The 18,092-nt window shown below is 41.6% G+C and overlaps 1 protein-coding gene across 4 annotated transcripts in view; it reads right to left on the bottom strand.

Annotated features, from left to right (window-relative positions):
* Positions 1 to 18,092, bottom strand: part of DENND1A (DENN domain containing 1A) — a 463,104-nt gene that overhangs the window by 174,988 nt on the left and 270,024 nt on the right. For all 4 annotated transcript variants that reach the window (XM_054726915.1, XM_054726917.1, XM_054726916.1 and 1 more), the window contains one exon: positions 12,555 to 12,600. In XM_054726915.1, the coding sequence (XP_054582890.1) occupies positions 12,555 to 12,600 (46 nt within the window). The remainder of the gene's footprint in view (positions 1 to 12,554; positions 12,601 to 18,092) is intronic.

Consider the following 18,092-nt stretch of genomic DNA (forward strand, 5'->3'; position numbering starts at 1 on the left):
AAACATTGTTTATTGCCCCCATAAACATGGCTTAGTGAGAATTACGGACTTAATCAGAGTGAACTTATCTCCCGGTGAAAAGGAACACTTTAAATTTCAGAAATGGCACCTTCACTGTGAAAATCTCTTAACTTTTCAAACAAACTACAGGGGGTCCTAAACATATGGGCAGTAAAGGGGTAGCCATTACTGTGATTTGTCTTGCCCAAGAGCCAAGGAGCCCTGAAGGTCCATAACAACTTTAAGATCTAGAAAAAATGTTTGGAAAACCATATTTAGGAGACGTGTCTCTAAAAACCCACGAAAGGTCTGCGGAGTGGGAAGTAATGTCTGTCCAGTTGCTTGGGGCTGCCCAGAAGAAAGGCCCCTGGAGCCTTCAGAACAGGCCTATTTCATAAGCAGCAGCACTGGGAAGGCACAACGCTCCTCCTGCGCATAAGCTGAAGCATTTAGTAATAGGTCATATTGGGTGACCTGCTTTTCAGAAGAGAGGTGCCACCTAAGTCCCAAAGGCTGCTAAATGGTCTGAGTGATTTTTTTTTCTTCTTAAACAAACTATTCCAGAGGATGAAGTCCTGTGAACCCCACTTCCCAGTCTGCAGCATCATTAGGACAGCTCTGCCATTCCAGGAAAGGTTTTCATGAAGACACCCCATTTTGCAGGGAATGTATTGGCCTGGATGCCAGAGGCAGGAAAGGCTACAGATATAAAATTTTATTATTTCAATGCCCCAGTAGCAGCCAGGAGGACTTAATGAAATCACTAAGATTTACAATCTGAAGTAGCTATTGCACAGACAGATATGATTAAGGGAGCTGCGCCCTCTGACCTTTCAACCCTTTGATCCTCACACAGCAGGTGGCCTGGAGCCCCCTCCTGGGCATCTTCCCTTTCTTCCGACACTGCTGAACCTTGATGTTCAATAAGCCTGACCCTACACAGGTGACTCTCATGCTGCTTATCACCAGCAGCTGCTGCTAATGGAATGGCCCAAATCCCTTGGCCTCAAAACTCTACCCTAGAGATGGGGGGAGAGCAATCTGCACTGCAGTGTCCAAATGGTGCTGAAATGATGTTCAATAATTCAGCCCAAGTCCACTTGTTTGCAATGCTTAACAATGTCATTACCAAAAACTGTCCTAGAAATGGAACTCTGTCTCCTCCAATTTATACTTTGAGTTAGAAAAAAAAAAATCACCTTTAAAAAAATAAATCTCAAACAAAAAAAAATCAACCCCGAAGTCTCAAATGCATCTCTCAGAACTTCCCTAAAACCATGTGGAGCAAATTTATACCAATGAAAATCAAAACAATTTTTGGAAACCTAAAATTGACTGTTTTCAGTTCCATGAAATTTCATTTAAAAAAGCCCATATGCCAAAATGTCCAAATTCTCTTATTTTTAAAAATTGGGATGACTTCCAAAATCATAGCTATCTTTTTCTTCCCTTTTTTTTTTCTTCTAAAGCGAAGGATGGGTAATGTGCATATGTACTTATCAAGCTTCACAATTTAACCCATTCGGCCAGTATAAAATAGCTGCAATAAAATGCTGAAGAGGTACATTTATTATTGCTGGATCTTTCAAAGCAATTGATGCCAAGGTTTAACATATTCTATTTGGTTAAAGATGTGTCCAGGAGTCTAGGCACCCCAGTCCTAAGCTTTTAGTTTTTCCAGATATTTGGATTTATGGAGGAAAGAATTTTAGGCAGGACACATAAACCTGTGGAATGTTGATAACTTCCAACCACAAAAGAAAACTTTAGTGTCACTGTTCACCATACCTAGGAAAAGCCCTGAGCCAATGCCTTTGATTCTAAACAAACATAACATGGTGGCCCCACTCTTTGCCTGGTCATTAATGTCTGAATTCAATTGGCAAAGAAAACCCCCCACTTCTTTGGTAGTCTAAAATGGCATATATCTTAAATATTCAACGTTAAATTCACTTTGAGATTAGGTGAGAATCAAACAATATGTAAGGGGAGGCTTATAGAGTTCAATTTCAGCCACATGTTTCTCTATGGATGTTCAAGTTCAGTATAGAGAGCAGTTTATGAAGAGATTAGTTTAGCAGGAAAAAAAGGTATGGTTACTACATAGAATTTGACCACTTTGTATAAAATTATTAAACTAGTTTCTTCAGAGATACCTATTGGAAATACTTTCTTAATAATAATACCTACTATTGAGCGAGGGACTACTAATGTGCATGGAACTTTAGTCGTACTGTTTTGAATTGTCATCACTTTAAGGCAGTTGTTCCCATTCTGCAGATGGGGACACAAAGGCACACATGCACAGAAGCTCAGTAACTTGCCCAAGTTGCACACAGACAAATGGTGGAGCTGGGATTCAAACTCAGGCTCATTGCCTGCCCCCAAACTGAAAACAAACAAAAAAATCCTAAACAATAACATCAATAATTTGTGCAGAAAATGCTGGGTTTCAGCTTGCCTACACATTGCCGTGGCTCATTTAAAGGCCTTCTGAATCAATTATTTTAGGTCATTAAGAGGAAGTTTAATTTGGTTGACAAACACCCCCACTGTGGTGACCTCACATATCAACAACAAATGCCTGATGGTCACAAACCCATACCATGAGTCTACTGAGCATGGTGTTAAACAAAACCACATGTGCCCGGATTCCAAGTGGGATTTGACTAGGCCAAGGGTACCGCTCTTCAATCATCACGCTGTTGGTCTCTTAGCTCCCCCAACGGCCCCGCCCCTAATCACTTGCAAGGAGTTTATGAAAAGAAGTCACCAGGCCTATGTGGCTGTGCTCAGTTAAAAGTGCCTTTAAGCTAATGTCAAGTTAGGAAAGCCACTCATTAAAAAATACAAAAAGAGGCTGAAAAAGAAGGCAGAGCCAATCTTTTCTTTTTTTGGGGGGGAGGATATGAATTTTATTTATTTATTTTATTGGGGGTGACATTGGTTCACAAACCCATACAGGTTTCAAGTCTACAACTCAACAAAATATCTGCACACTGCATTGTGCACCCACCGCCCAAAGCAAAGTCTCCTTCCACGCCACCCCCCCTTATCCCTGCTTTGCACACTCCCACCTACCTTCACCCCCTGCAGAGCCAATCTTAAGCAGATGTCTTTTAGCTTGTTTTAAAGAAAAATGATCCATTCTACATGCATATTCTATTGATACACATATACAGTAGTCCCCCTTTACCTGTGGTTTTGCTTTCCATGGTTTTAGTTACTTGCAGTCAACCATGGACCAAGAATATTAAATGGAAAATTTGAGATATTTTGAGAGAGAGATATTACATTCACATACTTTTTATTACAGTATATTGTTATAATTATTCTATTTTATATTGTTTATTATTAATCTTTTACTATGCTTAATTTATAAATTGAACTTTATGATAGGTATGTTTACATGAAAAAACAGTATATATGGGTGGGGTAAAAGTTTAGTTGTTCATATGGAAAATAATACAATCTAATCTAATAATAGACAAATATGCAAATTGACCACACCTTCGCTACACCTAAGCCACGCCCACCAGCCAAGCCACGCCCACCAACCAATCAGGATGAGTATGCAAATTGCCCCAACAAAGATGGTGGCTAATTTGCATATCAAGACCGCGTCCAAAGAAGTTAACAGCTGCAGAAGGGAGTAAAGCTTGGGGCGGAGGCGGGGCCAGGGGGGAGGAGAAGGGCGGGGAGGAGGCGGGGCCGGGGGAGGAGAAGGGCGGGGCGGAGGCGGGGCCAGGGAGGAGAAGGGCGGGGCGGAGGCGGGGCCGGGGGGAGGAGAAGGGCTGGGCGGAGGCGGGGCCGGGGGGAGGAGAAGGGCGGGGTGGAGGCGGGGCCGGGGGCGAAGGGAAACGCGGGCGGGGCCGGAGGAGAAGGTGAGGCGGGCGAACAAGGGAGGAAGGGAGGCGGGGTAGAGTGCAGCAGGAAATCCTATTGCAGGATTTTTTCCTGCAACGGGAAAGCTAGTAATTAATAATAATACAAGCATAAACTGTGTTTTACATACAACTGTAAACCTACTTTTGCCAAATCCTGTATAGGGTTCAGGACTATCTGTGGTTTCAGGCATCCAGTGGGGGTCTTAGAATGTGTCCCTGTGGATAAGGGGGACTGCTATAATAACTTCCATTTTTTTGGTACCTGACAAATTTGCTCATTTACTCCTTACTAAAAACTCTTACAAAGTGGGAAACCTACCCATTTACTAGTATAAGCGAGGAGTCTGAGGCTCAGAGCGGCACCTTAACATTCCTTCTGCAAAATCGGCATCTCCCTCAAAGGGGTGACAATTAGAAATCACATGGCTCAAGTGCAGTATTTCCAACAGGCATCTCTTAGGAGGATAACATAATAGTAATTTTATACAAAGTGGTCATCCTGTGTGACAGTCACCATACGTTTATCTCCCTGCTAAACTGATCTCCTGTTTAAACAGAGTTATGTTTAAAATCACCTGGTAGTGGTGGGGCTAGAATTTGAATCCGGGTCCACATAACATAGAGCCCAGAGTTCTTCCATTCTGCTACATAGTGTCCTGAAGACACATTACTCTGTATCTTAATCTGACTGGAATTTGATTAATTCAAGCTTCTCCTTGTAACAAATGATAAACTTTACGTTTTCTTTGAAGTCAGTTTTAACACTGCTAAATAGAACTTACATATAATGACTGTCTAAGCAATGATAGGATAACTGGAAAACAAAAGCGTCAATGATGGTTTCACATTTTTTCTACTGGGATTCTCCCTCGCACGTTACTCAGTTTTTCTGAAATATAATAGAGGCTCATCTCATCTCACTAGAGAACATTTCAGTCACAACAAATTAGCCTGAAAATGTACTGACTGTAAGAGATACTAAAATCAGTCAGAAGTACTTATTCCTTTGATTACATAAGTTACTAGTGCTTTAAATTGTCTTATATTAACTAATTCCAACAATAAGGTAAGTGACATTTAAGATCACGCTCATCTGAAATGCAGATACACAGAGGAGGGAGCTCCCAGGGGAAACCCATCAGGTGAGATGCAGGACCACCTCCCGGCCCTCACGTGAACAGAGCTGCTCCGCTTTTGTTCCAAATGCTCTGGATGAGACAGACTCACATATGATGATTCCAGGATAACAAATAACATGCTAAGAAACTCAAGCAAAACCAAACCACTTACTGTCCAATTACTTTTTTCTTTATATAATTAAGCAAACGTCATCGTTCCACAGATCTAAACTTTGCCTCTTATTTTTATACTAGAGGCATGGTACATGAATTTGTGCACAGGTGGGGTCCCTGGGCCTGGCTAGCGATTGGGGCTGATTGAGGCCGTCCCCATCGGGACCGATCGGGACTGGCTGGCTGAGGAGAGGGACCGCAGGAGGTTGGCTGGCTGTGGGAGCGCAATGACCACCCGGCCAGCTGGGGGAAGGACTGCAGGAGGTTGGCCGGCTGTGGGAGCACACTGACCAACAGGGGGCAGCTCCTGCATTGAGTGTCTACCCCCTGGTGGTCAGTGCACATCATAGCGACCAGTTGACTGGTCTTAAAGGTCACTTAGGCTTTTATATCTATAGATTACCAACTGGGAAGAATAACGTTTTGTATGGCATCTTTAAAACGCTCTTCACATCCACTATGTCAGTTAATTCTCACAACTCTTTGTGATGGATAACATAATCTTAATTTTTCCGATGAAAGAATGGAGCCATGGAGAGGCTAAGTAACCCAGCCCTAGTCACAAGTGTGCGCAGAGCTTTTCTCCAGAGAAACAGGAGGCTGCCAGACTCGAGTGCTCCCTTTCCTCACCTCAGCTCTCAGTACATGACACCAAGGCCACCCCGAGAAGGAAAAGCTCAGGCAAAGGAGGGGCCTCTCTGCCCTGGACTGGGGCAGGACTGGCATAATCCACACAGCCTGACGGGAGGGTGCACAGAGCAGACGCTCAGGGGGCTGAGGGCCTGGATGCAACTTATATTGCATCTCTGATCCTTGGCGTCCCCCATTTGCAAATATGGCTAGCTCCTAAGAGATTCTGAGAAATGCTCACTATATATTCATAAAATAAAGACCAGGAGGAAGAGCAGTAAAATGGCATCAAGTACCTGATACAGTGTCTGGATTGAGCAAGGACTCACACGTCAGTTTCCTCCTAGCCCTCTCCCTTTCTTGTTGAAGCTCTCTCCATGAACCTATGACTGAAACTACCAGGTGGAATTTTTCATGCAAATTAATCATATAAAGCAGGAATATGATTAATTAGCACTAACAAATAACAGAATTTTTTAATTCTTGTGAGGACACATAAACCAGTCACCACTGTTAAGGAAATATAATCACAGCTCAGAGTTTTGCACCAATCACGGCATCTTACCACTATCTACCTGTGGAGTCCTGCAAGGAAAATGGTACAATGGCAAGCAGGAAACACTCTTCTTCACTCACTATGAAATTGTTTAAAAATAAATATCCCCCCAAACAAACAAAGGATCAAACAAAGGATTAAAGATTTTCTCTTTGGGTGATTGGGGAGATATGGATCCCAGAAACCAAGAGGAACTTTGACTCGGCACCTGGGTGCTGTGCCTGGATGGTAGTTCGGTGCTGTTGTAAGCAGTTGGCGCATCTGCAAAATTAGCTCCAAGAGCCCCAGCTAAGCCTTCCCAGATACAAATGGTGAGAAGGGGAGAGGACTGCTGTGAGCTTATCCTGTGTCTGCGTGCACCCGTAACAGGCCTCCTGAAAATGCACTGGGGCAAGGGCAGGGGTGAGAGGTAGTAAGCCTGCACACATGGTACCTGGGTCTCACTCCCCCTGTTCCTACTGCCTGGAACTATCACTTAGTATATAGCCTAAATTTATATCCTCAAACTGGGCTGTAGAAAAAATATCTAATTCATAAAAAGTACTTGGAAACAGAGAGGGAAAGTCAGAATCTAGTAAAAGTGGTGCTTAAAACCTCGAAGAAAGCCATCACTACAAACACTTCTGCCACGACTTAGTAGCAAGGGAACCATTCGGAAGCTTGGGTTTGGGACGCTAACACATCTGAATTTTATATATGTGGTCATGGTGTGTAATTTACTTAAGAATTACCTTGATCTTTACAAATATCAACTTACTTTATTAACATGGTTAAGCAGTTTCCAAGCATTTTATATGGAAGGACTGGGTTTCTAATGGCCCAGAAGGAGAAGGCCTGACCATGTCCCTCCCCTATTTACACTCTTCAATGGCTCTCCATTGCCCTATAAAGTTCAGACTCTTTAACACGGCTTACAAGGCCCTGGATGGCTGGCCCTTGCTGCCTGCCTCAGCTCTCCTCTCTCCCTTCATACTTATGTTCCTATCAGACACTGAACTACTCTTACTTCCTGGAAAACTCCATGGGCAACACTTTAAGTCTTTGTAGATGCCGCTACCTGTTCCCATGGCTGAATTCTTATTTATGTTAGATTTCAGTTTAGGCATTCCCTTCCTCTGAGAGGCACAGCCCTCAAGGCCAGGTTCAGTGTCTGTCCTACCAGAGCCTATGGCATCCCACATTCACTGCAGTTCTTTCTACTTGTTTCCACCTGCTCTAGACACACCTCTCTGAAGGTGGGATTATGTCACATTCACTATTGTATATAGACTCCTAGTATGAGGCCAGGGCTGGCACACAGAAGGCTCTCAAAACATGACTGTGGAAGGGATGCTTACTGCACACCTACTGCGGGCCAGACACTGGGCTATGTTGGACATATACAGGGCTCATTTACGTAATCCGCGTCACATTCCTAAAAGGTGGGTACTGACTGCTATTACAGATGAAGAAACCGATACAGAGAGACAAAGTACCATGCCTTGTTTACAGCAGGGGGTGGTCAAGCAGGGGACCATTAGTAAATTTATCAAGTTCTACAAAAGTGCCACACCCATCCCTGGTACAATGCCTCCAGCCCTGCAAACATGGAGGAAACAGGGCAGGCACAAAACAATTTTGTTTGAACTCTCTTTCCCTAGGAAATGAGAATGATGACAATGATCCCTGGAACCTAAAAGTCCCTGAAACACAATTTAAAAGCCATCAACTTAATAATGTAAGTGGCTTTCAGGCCATTGACAAAATAAAAACTGCAATGATTGTTGGCCTTTGTTGAATTCTTTAGGTGCCAGGTACTGTGCTAGGCACCCAATAACCATTATTTCACCGGATCCTCCAACAATCCTATAGGGGAGGTATAGCCATTGCCCTCGTTTTACAGGTGAGAAAAAAAGCTCAGAGGTCAATTACCTTGCTTAAGGTCACACAAGCAGGAGGTAGGGGAGCCAGAATCCCGAACCCTCCTACTGACCGGCTCCCCTCACTGCCCCTCGTGTCTAGGTGGAGTTTCATTTAAGACAAACCTGAGCCTCTGTCTGGAACTGTGTCATTGCTACCACCTCTCCCTCCTCCTTCTTGACCCTTGTGTCACCAGGAATGATATAAAATACCCTGATGTCATTCTGAGGCCTGTCACCAAGCATTGTTTGTGAGGCTTAGAAAGGAAGGTCTTCATTTATCAAAGAGGAGAAGCACTTGCTACCAGACATGGCACAGAAGAGGGGCTACAGAAACATTCCTAAACTAAACTGAGGTCGAGAGAATAAAAGGAAACAGTCACTGTGTAATCAGGCCACATTTTGGTATTTCCTAGCTGCCAGCTAACATGATCATTCTCTCCAAGAAGAAAGTAGGTCTATGCCAATATCCTTGGCTATCCTGCTAACTTACCACTAGACTCCAATTAATGTTTGCTTAAATGAGAGAACGATATAAAAAGGCAGAAGGAGGGATAAGAATGATGATGAGCTATATACGTGCCACTTTAGAAGGAAGGCAGACTCTCTAAGATGACGAGGTTACCATTTAACAGCAAAGGGCATCCTGTAAGAGCATAAAGACTAGAATTAGGTCTTTCCCCAAAATAACCTTTTTTCAAATGAGATCAGTAGGTTATAACTTATATTTCTTTTTGTGAAACAAATTTGAGTGTCACAAAAATGGTTAAAAAGTCTTCCTATGGTAGCTTTTTCTAAACTTTTATGAACATCTGCCACATTCATTTGAAGTTTAAAAAATTCTGGCACATATGCAAAGGCATAATAAGGTGCCTATAGCTTTCAAGAAAAAAATAACAAGGCAGTCAAAAATAAGCCTCTTGCTGAATTGCCAGTAAGAAAACTAGAATGTGGGAGGAGATGGGCCGACCCAAGCTCCTTTCTTAGACAGGTCTCCTGTGGCCCGAGGTACGAGCTCCTCCCCCAGTATTACAGCCCATAGTTCCTGGGAGAAATCTCCAGGGAAGCAGCCCTCTCATTTGAAGGGTATAGTAGAACCACATAAACCCAACCAAAAAGCACTACTAGAGCGCCCCAAGTCTGAGTTAAATCCACAGGAGGCGATGAGAAGACTAAATTCCAAGACTGGAAGTTCATGGTTGCCCAGCACACCCAGGAAATGCTACTTTGTTCAGAAAGTATCTTAGCTGGCTTCAAGTGTGGGCTACTACTATTTTTCTTTTCTTTCTTTTTTCTTTCTTTCTTTTTTTTTTAGAGCTGACCATGCAGGAGTTTAGCAAGGCAAATTCTTCCCTACTCTAGCTAATTGACAGGACTAAGATTTATCTTGGCCAGTGCTTCCTGAATCTTCTCACTTAAAGCCTCTCAAAGGCTGAGCAGAGTCAACTCACACCCACTCACCTAGGTGCAAAACTCCATCCCAAGTGCTAGTTTAAAAAATTATTCATATTTTGCACCTCATGTTTTACTAACAAAAGGCCTTGTTTTAAGTTACTTACAATCATATTAAAGTAAAATAATGTACTCTGTCCATCTTTGCTGGGTTCTCCAAAACTTTGATGCCTGTTGGGGAGCTCTAAATGTGCTCCGAATTCAGCTTCCCAGGTACTCACTCATCCTTCTTTTCTGAAAGCACCTGCTTGGTGCCCTGACGGGTGCTGAGGATACCACGATAAACAAAGTCCTTGTTCCCAACTCATGCTCCAAGGGATGGTGAAGAGGATGGGGAAGCAAACAGCTACCACCCAGAGCAGGAGGGACAGTAAGTGAAAGATGATGACAAAATGGGAGGATTTCTTGAAAGAGCTGGAGAAGGGCAGGGCTTAGCCATGCAGAGGTATGGGAATGCGGGATGGCTAGGATCAGTGAGCACATTGGCTAACAAGGGACACTGAGAGGACAGCAGGGTTGGCAGCAGCAAAGAGACTGAGCAGACTCAGGGGCGGTGCAGAGCAAGACTGGAAGGAGGGCCACTAAAGGTAGAGTGAGCCAGTAGAAGTCAACCCACTAAATGCCGGGACTATGACCTGGATTTTACATTTTCCTTCATACCTCCAGGACCAAGAAAAATGTCTGGAACCTAAGAGGCTTTCATTTTGCTAAGCAGATGAATGAATAAAGCTTTGCAAGAATCCAAGGAAAGCAAATAAAAAGTCAATGAAGGCAGTAAGGAAGGAACACGGTGAGAGACATGTCAGAGAGTTGGTACCTATTTAGAAAGAACAAGGAAGAGGAGCACTCAGCCATGCTCAGTGTGTCCCACTTTGGTGACTTTGCAGGCATTGGTACCATTCACAGGGACTGGGAACACCGGAAGGGGAGTGATGTAGTTTGGGGTGTGTGTGTGTGTGTGTGTGTGTGTGTGTGTGTGTGTGTGTGTGTGTGTGTGTGTAACACTGAGTTTGAGATATGTGTAGCAAACCTAGGTGAAGTTCAATTGGCACCTGAAACACTTGAACCTGTGTTCAGAGAGAGCCATGCTAGTTAGAATCACAGCTGAGAGTGATTGACATTACCTTGATCGCTGAAACAGAAAGCCCTAGACAAGATGACTAGAGGGCATGTATAGAAGAAAAGCAGGCAGAAACTAGAAACGTGGACAATGCTGATGTTAACGGAAATGAAAGGAATCTGATACAGCCTTGCTAGCACAGTCTGGTGGGCAGGAGGAGAGGCAGAAAGGAGCTGTGCACTCCAATAGACCAAATGGTATTTAGATTAGTGTTTCAAACTCTATAACAATTGGCATCAACGGCCTATTAGAAGGTGTTCAATTTAAAATTTTCACACAGGAGCTTTAAATACACCCCCAAATTTGACAAAGGTAAAACACCCAAAAAACCTCTTCAATCTGATCTAAATACACCACCCAAGATAGTCCATAAACTGTGTACTGTATGTGCTCAGGGCTGGGTGATGACAAGGAGGAACTGTTAACAGAATGTAGGAGCCACATGGCCGTCCTGTCAAATTAGAAATTTGAGCAGATTTCTGTGGTCTATTTTGATCAAGATTCTCAATGTCAAACAAACAGGTTTTTCGATAACCAACTTGTTTCATTTTCGTAAGCACAATAGCACAGTGTGCAACAGTTAGCGAAGAAGCAGGTGGTCCTCGTCGACGTGAAATGAAGGGAACAGAAGAAGAGAAGTAGCACTTCCTTTAAGACATGCAAAGCATCATCACAGACGGATATGGCTTTAGATTTTCCCGCTGAGAGCTTATCTCCTGTGCAAAATAGGCAAGCCCCCCACCTCCCACCCCATTTTGCTCTAGTACAAATTTAAGCTCTCTCCCGAGGAGGGAAAAGCTTGGGGTTCATATCTACAAGTCAATGGCACTCACAAAAGCCCAGATAAGTCCTTTAAAAGAACTGCTATCTAATTGGTACAGCATGCAGAAAGCAATCTGTCATCAGTCATAGCTTTGACCAAGCATTTCTACATTACGGGTTCTATGCTAAGAAACTAAGTCAAAATGCAGATAAAACCTTCTGCATAAAGATGTTCACTGAAATGCTACTTATATTAGTGAAAAAGTATAAACAACCTAAATGTCCTAGAGTAACAGAAAAATGGTTAAGTTGTGATATATCCAAACAGTGGAATGACAGGTAGCAAACTGAAAATTATTCTTATTGAGAATAAATAAAAACATGTTGAAATCCCCGTGCCATAATATTAAGTGACATATAATAACAAAATTATATATAAAACACATACCAATTAAGTACATTTATACAAAATATATATTCATAAAATAAAGATCAGGAGGAAGAGCAGTAAAATGCTAACTGGTTGAATTCAGAATAATGGAATTGTGGATAATTTTTAGTTTCCTCTTTATACTTCTATATATTTTTATACCACATTTTCTACAATAAAAAATATAACATTGTTGTAGTAGTTTAGAATAAACATCATTTTGAAAGGCAAATCATTTCCCTTCCCTTGTTCAAACTCTTGAGGACCTTCTTCCTCCTGCCTCTTGGAATTTCGCTCCCTCACCCATGAAAACTGACAGTCACCACGCAGAGAGGACAAACACTGGGAACAAGGGCCCAGGGAAAGGGTCTAAATGGACCACTCAGCTCCGTGCCCCTGAGAGGGCACTGTGCACCAAGCGCTGCTTCCACACGCTCCCACGTGGAGAGCTGTGAATCCACACACTGTGTCTTTTCAAAACAAAACGGCCAAGTAGGGAGATGTAGGGAGGAAAGGCGCCAACTTACCTCCATTAAACTTAAATGGATTCCTATGAGGTAGGGCATGGGAGCACTGTGAAGAGAAACAGAGACACACAGCTGCTTTAATGTCTGTTGCTTCCAACAGAAAATTACAGATGGTTCACTATTTGGAGAAAAACTGTTTTAATAAACGTATGCACAGTTACATTTCCTTTCACAACAAAAATCCTAATGTGACATTTTGTTCCCAAGCCTAGAAACTTCAGAAGAATTTCAAAATGCAGGCAGTACTGGAAGCCGCACGGGTGGCAGGAAGAACCGACTCTGGCGTTAGTCCCTAAATAGCAGCTAGGCAACTGCCTGGTCTCAGTTGCCTCATCCTTAAAATGGGATCTTAGAAGCAAACTGGTAGAGGTTGCTATCAGAATGAGAGAAAATATACATCAAGTGATTAGTACAGTTCCTGGTACAAATGGGAACCATTATTGCCACAATTATAATAGGAAAAGCAGTTAACAAGGTTGAATATAGAATGATTTTTTATTTGCTATTTCCTTCTGCCATCAAGAGATGTGATCTAACTGTCCACTCTGATTTGAAAAAGCACATAGAGAGCAACCAGTAAGCACCTCCTCCACAACTGCACACAGGCCATTGGATGACACCACAATTCACAAAGCCCCTTCCAATGACTTCATTCACAGGGCAATGGGCCCTAAGTTGGAGACTGAGCAGAAGACCAGAACCCAACTCCAAAAGTTTGAAAGCCTGGGCATCATGGATTGACTTTCTTTGGTTTCAGGATTCTGTGTACCCCCTCTCCCCTGACTCCCCGCCACCTCCCCCACCCCCCGCCATTATCATTTATGATGTTACTTACCAATGACAAATGTTCTGAGCATTATATAAGGAAGCTCAAATTTATCTTCCTAATCCAACAATAACCATACAAGGTAGGTATTATCTCCATTTTACAAATGAGGAGACAGGTCCAGAGAGTTTAAATCACTTATCTAATGCCACAGAACAAAGTAAATGGAAAACCTAGAATTTGACTTCAAAGTCTCTTCCTCTGTGCCATACAGACTTTGTAATACCAAACCTAAAATCCCCAGGCCCACCTCCTACATGACCTTTTTCTTGGGGGTAGGGGACGGAGGTCAAGGAGTAGGGAGGGAAGGAGCGACTGGCAATTTTTCTATATGTCTCTCCAGTGTGATTCATATATATGTGATACATCCTGTGAAAGGTGCAAAGGGTATTTTATGAGCCTAGAGATAAGATATCTGGCTCAGACTGAGGTGACCAGGTACCTTTCCTCTGGGGCAGCTGGGAGAGTGGGAGGGGACCTGCAGGCTGGCTTTCTTGGAGACAGGGTTGGGGAAACAAGGAGTGGTAAGAAATGAGAAAGGAGAGGTTTGCTTCCAATTTAATACTAAGGAGTTCAGGCTTTTATCCTGAAGCAATGGATAGGCAATGAAGATTCTAAAACATCAGTTGTGCATTTTAAAATTGCTCAAACATTTAAAAATAAGAAAGGGCACAATTCCCTCATTACCATTTGACAAATCAAATTCTTCAAGCAAAAATCGTTCCCCAGAATATAAAATGTCCTCCTTACTATGATCTCAGCAGTAATATATATTGGGAGCCTGTAAAACAGACTTGAATATTAGCAGCATAGTTTGGGAACTATTCTCCTGGAAGACTTTTGTATTTGACAATAGCTGAAGAAAGAATTATACACACAACTGCAGTGAAAGTGGGGTTGTCTTTTTTCTTTCTTCCTCTTCTCTCTTTTAAAAATAGGTATCTGCTGTGCACATTCAGCTTCTCTTCGCTTCCAGGGGCAAGGAAATGCCCTGCGATATTTCCCCCCTTAAACTGTAAACCATTAGTTTAGCTGCCAGCTACACAAATGCTCAAACTTCCCAGTGTGCCTGGCTCTGCTGTCCAAGTTTTTTTCCAGTGTACACTGAAATGAATGTGTTTCTAATTAAGTAGCTTCAGGAAAACGACAGCTTCAATGTCAAAAATACAAAGTCTGAACCCTGGCAGGAAGTCTTAGGACTACAAATGTCTCATCTAGTGGAACCTTGCCTAATATAATGAAAGGAAGCAGGAAGAGTGCAGAATTCCAGAAAAATGGCCACTTGTTAATGTGTCCAGAGCAGAGCCTAACACACAGAAGGGAGAAAAAAAATCCATAATGTTTAATCAAATCTTATCAACTTTTCTAGCTCCTACATTTGATAATGCAATTGACCAATGACCCTGAGTTTTAATTAGCATTTCTAAACTGGAATTCCAATCAATGAATTAATGCACAGAAAAAAACATTCCAACAATTGTGAGAAAGCGGTGAAAATAAATACGTACAGCAAAAGACTCTGTATAATTCAACACAAACACAGGCTCTTATCTGAAAAAGAAGTATTTTCTAGAATTTTAAATATGTCGGTTTTAATGCCATGCCCTTTTGTCCTGCAATAAAAAACAATGATATCCCAAAAGAGAGGAAGAGGAGTCTTACAGAAAGGACTACAGATGCAAGAAGGGACAAAGTGGACGCATTCCTCAGTATTGGTAAGTGGGCCTTTTTTAAAGCCCAATTATTTTCCAAGGAGTAACAATGGCCTATCATAGAAATGTAGTTTCTTAGCCAAGTATTGTTAGGGCTGCAACAGTTCTGTATTTAGAAAATATTTAAAACACATTTATTCTGAAATCACAGCAGCTCCATGTTTTATACGAATGCAAATTTAGACAAATACCTTTTACATTGTCGTCATTTGCTCACAAAGCCTCAAACACTTCCCTGAATCTACTGCATTTTTGCTCTGCAGATATACATACTAATTATAAATTCCAAGTGGGAAGAAGGGAAAAGAAAGAAAAGAAAGAAAGAAAGAAAGAAGAAAGAAAGAAAGAAAAGAAAGAAAGAAAGACGGAAAGAAAGAAAAAGAAACCCAGAATCTCAACATCTCAAAGTAGTAAATATGTAACTGGGTAATTCTAGGTGTGTTCTGAAACAATTTCTATTCTCAATATACCTCAATAGTCATTGCTGCTACTGACTCATTTTCTTTGAAACCTGTTTTCTATGGCTTTTTATTGCAGAGAGAAGTTTTTCTTGGGAGAAAAAAGTCACTCACCCATTATCATGTCATCTTAACACAACTACTTTTATTTTTGTATTATTCTCCTCCAATATTGGCCCATGTTAACAAACATTTTTATATCTTTGAAATTATAGAGTGCATATATTTTATTGCTTTCTCCTTGGCTACCTTAACATTTCCCATATTTTATACAATCCTTGTGATTATTTTTAAAACTGTGTAATATTCCACGAAGTATAGATGTACATAATTTATTGAACCCTATTCTTACAATTATACAATTAAGTCCCTTCCATCTTTTCATTATAAGTTATATTCAATGAAAACAAACAACTTCATGTGCACAAATCCCCAAACATGGAATTACTAAGTCAAAGGGCAGGACTGTTTGTTACAACTTTTGTTATATTTTGGCAGTGTGTTTTCTAAAACAGCAGTACCTGCCCCAGTGGAAATCTTCAGGACTGCTGCAGGGATTAGAGATAATCAATAAAGTGCCTACCATAGGAGCAGCACATGGTAGGCTCAGTAAGTGACTGTCATGTCCAAATGGGTTCTCTCTTAGCCTTTGGCATGGCTGGCACCTCTGGACCCATTCTCTTATTGCCAAAAGAATGGTTTTCTGTTCCTGCCTGGTTCTGATGGATAAATGGCAAAACTTGGTGAGGATGGTTGAGACTCGATGATGAATGTGGGGTGCTAGACCTGCATCCTCTCTACACATGGGTTTCTCATTCCCAGCACACTCCCCTGTCACCTGTCTACTTACTGAGTTCAGTAGGGTTGCTAATCACTTTCTTCAGAGGGCAACATTTACTCTTTAAAAAAAAAAAATCCTCACCTGAGGACATGCTTAGAGGAAGGAAGGGGAAGGGAGAGGATAGAAGCATTGATGAGAGAGAAACATTAATTGGTTGCCTTCTATGTGCTCCCTGATTGGGGAATCAAACCCACAACCCAGGTTTGTGCCCTGACGGGGAATGGAACTGGCAACCTCTCAGTGCATGGGACAATGGTCAACGAACTGAGCCACTCTGACAAGGCATTTATTCTTGATTTTATGTACCACCAAAAACTACCAAATAAACTGATTTATTACTTTCTTATCATGTAGGATGACAAATTTTAAAAAGTACTTATCACTCTTCAGTATACATTAAAAGGAAAATAGAGCAAAATGAATTAAGCTATTCCTAAAAAAAAAACTTCACGTTCAGAGTACGACTCAATTGAATCATTTTCTAATTTAGAGCCATCAATATCCACATTTTCCTAAGGGTATCTCGGTAACAAAACATAATAAAACTTCATTTACTAAAAACTATCTTCCTTTATTAGGTCCCAGAAAGAACTTGTTTGTTGCTTTTCAAGAAAATATGAATGCAAATATCTGTTTCACTAATAGCAAAAAAATGCTGTATTCTCTGCTCTGGGATCTTTCAACATTCATAGCGACTTTACATTTCAATGCAGAATCTGAGTGCAATTTTGCAGACATTTTAAACGACAATTAGACACAACATATACAGAACCAATAACACACATCATTAAAGTGGTGATAATATTAACAGTATGACCAGGTCCATGCATAGGCAGGCCATGACAATTGTGTCACAACTACTCTGTGGCTAACAGCGATTGTGGGATACCACTATATACCTCTGAATAGCAGATTACGGTGTATCTGTACTAGGCCTTTGCTCTCTGGGAATTATTCCACTGACTTCATCAGTTACATCCTGGAAGAGTAAAAGCCATTCTTTCTCCCTTCTCTTCTACAAAGGAAAGGGGTTCCATTGCTGGTGTCAACCAGTGACAATATGATGACCTTTACCTGAAATGTATGTTCAGTTTGAATCCTCTTAATGGGAAAAGGACCTAATATTTATTGAGCTACTATAACCCAGCTGCTTCAATGCATTACTTATCCATAATTCTCAAGGCAAGTCTTCAAGAGAGCACTATTTTCCACATTTTCAGAATGGGAAACAGACTCAGAAAGGTAAAGTAACTTGCCCAACATCACACAGCTAGCAAATAGTAGAACCATATTCAAACTCAGGGCTGTTGGACTGAAAGCACATGCTGTGTTCAAGGTGCCCTACAGCACACACTCAGTACTTCAGCCAAAGGAAAGAAGGCAGTGCTTATTTACTAAGGGAGATATTCACTCAATCTTACGAACTCTAGGCGTGGAATATACACCATTTCTCTTCCAGGTAAGTCCTACAGCATGAGCTCATTCCTAGCAATGACCAGGCATGAATATGGATGCTGCAGACTTATTAATGGTGCTGCAGTCCCCGTACATTATTACGGCACTTTCACAATTTGTTTAATTCCTTTCCTCCAGATAACTTGAGTGCTCTTAATTATATTCCCTTGAGGTGAGCAACAACTAATTGGAAAAGAGTCAGGTGAAATTTTAAAAAATTTTTAAAAAGAATACTGGCTGCTCAAA

The sequence above is a fragment of the Eptesicus fuscus genome, chromosome 15, assembly GCF_027574615.1.
Source record: "Eptesicus fuscus isolate TK198812 chromosome 15, DD_ASM_mEF_20220401, whole genome shotgun sequence".
NCBI classification, from domain to species: domain Eukaryota; kingdom Metazoa; phylum Chordata; class Mammalia; order Chiroptera; family Vespertilionidae; genus Eptesicus; species Eptesicus fuscus.